The sequence below is a fragment of the Chenopodium quinoa genome, unplaced genomic scaffold (assembly GCF_001683475.1).
Source record: "Chenopodium quinoa cultivar QQ74 unplaced genomic scaffold, ASM168347v1, whole genome shotgun sequence".
NCBI classification, from domain to species: Eukaryota; Viridiplantae; Streptophyta; class Magnoliopsida; order Caryophyllales; family Amaranthaceae; genus Chenopodium; species Chenopodium quinoa.
The window spans coordinates 2,253,848-2,259,486 of record NW_018743136.1 but is presented as its reverse complement, the minus strand read 5'-3'; the positions used below and the strand labels follow the sequence as shown (position 1 = coordinate 2,259,486).

General features: G+C 35.8%; 1 protein-coding gene across 1 annotated transcript; it reads right to left on the bottom strand.

Annotated features, from left to right (window-relative positions):
• Window positions 1–4,433: 4,433 nt before the first annotated feature.
• Window positions 4,434–5,141, bottom strand: LOC110732096 (uncharacterized mitochondrial protein AtMg00810-like). Its single transcript, XM_021912010.1, has 2 exons — window positions 4,994–5,141; window positions 4,434–4,870 (listed from the first exon to the last, which is right to left on the bottom strand). The coding sequence occupies exons 1-2, from the start codon at window positions 5,139–5,141 to the stop codon at window positions 4,434–4,436; spliced, it is 585 nt and encodes a 194-aa protein (XP_021767702.1).
• Between the last annotated feature and the right edge of the window lie 498 nt (window positions 5,142–5,639).

Genomic DNA, 5,639 nt, shown 5'->3' with positions numbered 1-5,639 from the left:
CTCAAAACACGGTTTAAGTAAATCAAATTAGAGAAAATCTTTCTAGAAAATAAGATAAAGAAAGATATACTTCCTCCGTTACGTATTATCTGCAACAAAATGAGTTGCACATTTCCCAAGAAGAAAAATTTAAGGAGATTAATTAAGGAAAGATCAAATAATTAAAGTCATAAAAGAACACCAACACCAGACTAGCAACCATCAAAAACCACCCAGACCCACAACCACCCAAAACCACCAAGACCCACAACCACCCAAAACCGACCAGACCCACAACCACCCACAGACCCGAAATCACCCAAACCTGCAACCGCCCAGACCCATAACCATCCAAAACCAACCAGACCTATAACCACCCAGAACCGACCAGCACAACCACCAAACCCGTAACCTCGCCCCTCCCCTCTCCCTCCCAGTCAATCACCTACCACCCACCATCTCCCCAATCACCAAAACCCACAACCACCCACTCACCTTCCCCTCTGCTCAAAGTTGACAACCACCCACCGCCCTCCCCTCTCCTCGAAATCACCACCAACCACCCTAAAATATGAATAAAAAAGGTTAATTTGGAAAGTATTACCTCCTTATCGCTAATTTGGGGTTTATTTGGTCAAATTTAACCATGAAAACTCTTGATCTAGAGTTTTCATGGTTATATTTTACCATAAAACCTCAACTTTAAGCTTTAATGGAAGAGGAAGTGGCGGCGACGACTTTAATGGAGGAAGTGGCGGTGACCCAATCTTATGGTGGCGGTGGTGTGGTGGTTGTGAAAGAAGAGAGAGAAGATTGGTGGTGAGGGTGGCTTGAAAGGGAGGAGAGAGAAAATAGGGTGGTGGTGGAGTGGTGGTTGTTAGAGAAAAGAGAGTAGAGGTGAGGGTGGCTTGAGAGAGAAAATATAGTGGTATGGTTGTGAGGGAGGAGAGAGATTGAGTGTTAGTGTTATTATTGAGGGTTAATTAATTTAGGTTAATAAGTTAATAACATGTAGTTAATGTGTTAATTGGATTGAAGTAAGGGTTTTTTAAATTTTTTTTTGCACATAACTTGTAACATCCTAAAATGGAAAATGTTGCACATAATGCGTAACGAAGGAAATAATTAAAAAGAACAATATCTTTTTAATAAATTGATTTTAAGAAATCAATTTTATAAAATCTTTTTCTAAAATCTATCTTTTCATCTTTTCCAATTTTAGTTTATTTGCCAAATAACTTGTCACGCTTCTAATGGATTTCTTGCATACTATACTTAACTTATTTAACAACATATCTAAAAGATAAAATCTTAACTAAATAGGTTGCTGCACCGCTCTTTGCATAGACAGATTACTTGGGCTTCACACAGGCTAAGTTCTTTTAAGAACTTAATGTCTTCAATCGCAGGCCAAGCTGACAACTCAACTTGCTATCTTTAAGTTCCTGTTAGGGAACGTTCCTGTTAGGGAACTTAGTTCTTGTTAGAGAACTCTTCTTCTTCTTTTTTTAACTTTTCTTTTAAAGGCTTCTTCATGTCTTCATAGCTCAACTTACTCTTCCATCACCAAGATCTATTTCACCTGTACTAATCAAACACTTACAAACCTTTATTAATTGATTTGCTTTAGTTTAAATCCATCATCATCAAAACCTCTAAGGTTCAACAATTTCCCCCTTTTTGATGATGATAAACTTAAGCAAACTCTTTTGAAAAGTTAAATAAAAAGAAGGGGCGTATTTTTTGTATTTTAGTTTATTGACATAAAATAAGCACACAACTAAAAATAAAACTAAGAATAAGAAAGTAAACAGAGCACTAATTAAGAAAGTAAACAGAACACAAATATAGAACATAAAACTAAAACTAAGCTACTGACATCTTTTCAGAGAAAAAATTCTGATACTTTCTCAACTGGAACCCAGAACAACTTCAACCTCCAAGTTTGCTTCTTTTTTCCCCCTTTTGGCATCATAAAAAGTCTTTATTTTTCAAGTTATTAAGCATCTATCCACAGCCCCACAAGCAATTCATCGAGTGTGGAAAACTGAAGGCAACGCTGCTAACTTCCCTTAAGTAAGTTCCACTTGCTTGCATAAGGTTTCATAACATACAAATGCACACATATATAGGTAAAGTTCCAAATATTTAAAAACCAAAAGAGTAATATACTGATAGTTAAAAGTTAAAAAACATAGAAAACTTAAACTGAAAATGTTCATGACTGCAAAGTGAAAAAGGGATAGGCTAATAAAAAGGGCTGGTAAAATATGGTTGCTGAATCAACTCTTTAGGAACTCCATAATCTATTTGCTATATTCTCTCTGTTGAGCAACAATAGTGTCCAGTCTTTCCTCAAGAATCTTGATCTTCTGATGAAACTCCAGCTTCTGGTCCTTCAGAAGTTTGTCTTGCCTCTACATAGACTTCTCTAACTTTTGAATCTTCCCAGCAGATTCCTTTAACTCCTTTTTAGCCAACACCAACCTCATAGTGAGCTTTGTAACTTGCCCATCAAGTTCCCTTTCATCAGAATCCAACACAAGTGGTTTCTCCATGCTGGTTTGAGGAATAGAGCTTGTTGATAGCCACCTACTCTTTCTCACAGGCTGCTCAGCCTCTTCCTTTTTTTTTTCTTTTTCCTGTTCCTTTTTCTTTCTTTTCCTCTCCCTTCTCCAATATTCGAATCTTCCCATTCACTACCTCCAAACTAAGTCCCTGCAGAGTTTCTTCATTTATCACATTATCTAGTTTCTCATCTAAACCTCCATAATTTCCTTTTAGAACCACTCTAAGGCTCTCAAAAAATGTAGACAGGATAGCTCCATACCCTACCTTTGTTTTTCTTGGAACACAGTGCGCCAACTGCTGATACATGAGTGAAGGAAAATTGATCTTCATCTTTCTAGACATATAGAAAATCACAGCCATGTCCATCAGACATGCTTCACCTTTCTTTGATGTTCGAGGCAGAATTGTTTTCTTAACTAAATTGAACAACAACTTGTTCAATGGGCTTAAATCATTGTGGCTCATTATGTTCTTCCCCCTTTTTCCTCCTAGAGCTTCAACAATGTCACCACTCAAATAATTTCCAACTTTCACACTAGCCTTCCCTTTAATGTAGGTCTCATACCCTCCAATCGGAGTTTTCAGAATTCTACCTAGGGTTTCAACATTTAACTCAATTTTTACCCCATCAATTTCACTAGAAATAACTCCTAATTTTGCTTCAAAATTCTGACAAAACTCAGTCATGGCAATTGGGTACATGTAATTATCAGAGGCTTTAGATTACAAATATTCCCATCCTTGGAACTTAATTAAATCAAGAAACTCCAGGAACCTAGCTTTTCAACACCAAATCAAATCAATGCGATGACCAACAACATATCTTTCTGCTTGTGATTCAAGCTCTGCTTGATCAGCAATTTCTTCATCTTCCTCCTTCTCAAAATTCTCTCTCTCAGATTCCTCCATTTTCTCAGCAAAATCATCAACCTCCCTGATGTGTTCTTCAACCGTCTTTCTCTTTTCTTTCATCCCTTTCCTCTCTTTCAATTTTTGAAGAATTGATTCAGAGGTTATGTCCTCTGTTTCAGTAGACTTAGGGTTTTGTGGGGTAGAGGATGAAGTGGGTTCGACTTGAGGTTCTTTGTAAGAAACGATTGGAAGAAAGGACACTTCATCCTGTTCCGAGTTCTGGGTGTTTTGAGAGCTTTTGGAAGAGCTAATTGAAGTGATGATAACCATGGTGATTTCTTGAAGGTGTAAGAAGGTTGTAGAAAATTTTCACGGTGGGTAAGTTGATTTGACAGTGATGATGTAAGGTCGGTGAAGATTCCTTTTATAATAAATGAAACGGTGTGAAGAAATTAAAGAGTTTTTCACTATTCAGTCATTAATTGAACAAGTTCAATTAATTTTCTAAATTCAATTAAGCAGGATATATTTTTGCCAAATTCTTTTAGTTTCCAAATTCATTTGATTTAAATTTTTTTTAAAAAACACGTATTTGGAACACGCTTTCTATACGTATACAATGTACATTATTAATTACTTACAAATTTAAGTGTTTAGTGAACTTACCTTTAGTGATTAACAACGGTGACACTTCAGGTATGTTTAGCACACCAAAATTGCGCCAAATGCTATTTTTGCTTTATTTACATTATTTTTGACTTTGCGATATCTTGGAACTTCAAAAGAAATCAAGTCAACTTGATCATTCCAAGTTCCAATCTCAATTTTTCAAATCTTTCTCTGTTCAAGGGCTTGGTCAGAATATCTGCAATTTGATTTTCAGTATGACAAAATTCCTACTTAATATTCCCTTGCTCCACATTATCTTTTAGAAAATGATACCTAATGTGGATGTGTTTTACTTTTGAGTGTTGAACTGGATCCTTAGAAATACATATAGCACTAGTATTATCACAGTTTATAGGGATACATTAAAAAATAATACCAAAATCTCTAACCTGTTGTTTTATCCAAAGAACTTGTGAACAACATGCAGCTGCTGCCACATACTCAGCTTCAACTGTAGATAATGCAACTGTTTTTTGCTTCTTGGAACTCCAAGAAACTAAACAGGAACCTAAAAACTGTGCCATACCTGAAGTGCTTTTTCTATTAACCAAATCACCTTCATAGTCAGCATCAGTAAAGCCATTTAAATCAAAAGAATCACATCTAGGATAGAAGAGACTCAAATCATCAGTTCCTTTCAAATATCTAAGGATTCTCTTAACTGCGCCATTTAAATAAAAAGAATCACTTCTAGGATAAAAGAGACTCAAATCATCAGTTCCTTTCAAATATCTAAGGATTCTCTTTACTACTTTCAAGTGGGACTCCTTTGGGTTTGCTTGAGATCTGGCACATAAGCCTACACTAAATGATATGTCAAGTTTACTTACTGTTAAGTGAAGTAGTGAGCCTATCATACCTCGATACATAGTTTAATCTATGCAAGTTCCAGTTGGATCTTCATCTAATCTGGTTCCAATACCCATAAGATTCTTATTGGTTTCAACATTGTCCATCTTGTACTTCTTAATCAGTTCCTTGATATACTTTTGTTGATGAATCATGATTCCTTCTTCGGTTTGCTTGATTTGCAAACCAAGGAAGAAGTTTAACTCTCCCATCATACCCATTTCAAATTCTCCACTCATTAGGTTAGCAAAATACTTGCACAGAGATTCATTAGTTGCACCAAATAAAATATCATCAACATAAATTTGCACAACTAATATGTCAGTTCCATTTGATTTTAAAAACAAAGTATTTTACAACATTTAAAATCATTTTTCAATAGGAACTTTGACATTCTTTCATACCATGCTCTAGGAGCTTGCTTCAACCCATAAAGAGCCTTGTCAAGCTTATAGACATGGTTTGGGAACTCTGGATTCTCAAATTTTAGGAGGTTGTTCCTCATAGACATCTTCATCAAGAAATACATTTAGGAATGCACATTTAACGTCCATATGGTACATCCTAAATCCAATATAAGCAGCAAAAGAAATAAGTAATCGTATAGCTTCTAACCTGGCTACAGGAGCAAAAGTTTCTTCATAGTCGATTCCTTCTTGTTGATTGAAACCTTGTACAACAGGTCTAGCCTTGTTCCTGACAATAATACCATGCTCATC

What these genes read in the sequence shown, in the direction of transcription:
- LOC110732096 (XM_021912010.1), bottom strand. Translation starts at nt 5,141, where the DNA reads ATGGGTATGATGGGAGAGTTAAACTTCTTCCTTGGTTTGCAAATCAAG. An exon ending in AACCAATAAGAATCTTATGG is followed by an intron (nt 4,871 to 4,993) that starts GTATTGGAACCA and finishes CATTTAGTGTAG; the next exon opens with GCTTATGTGCCAGATCTCAA.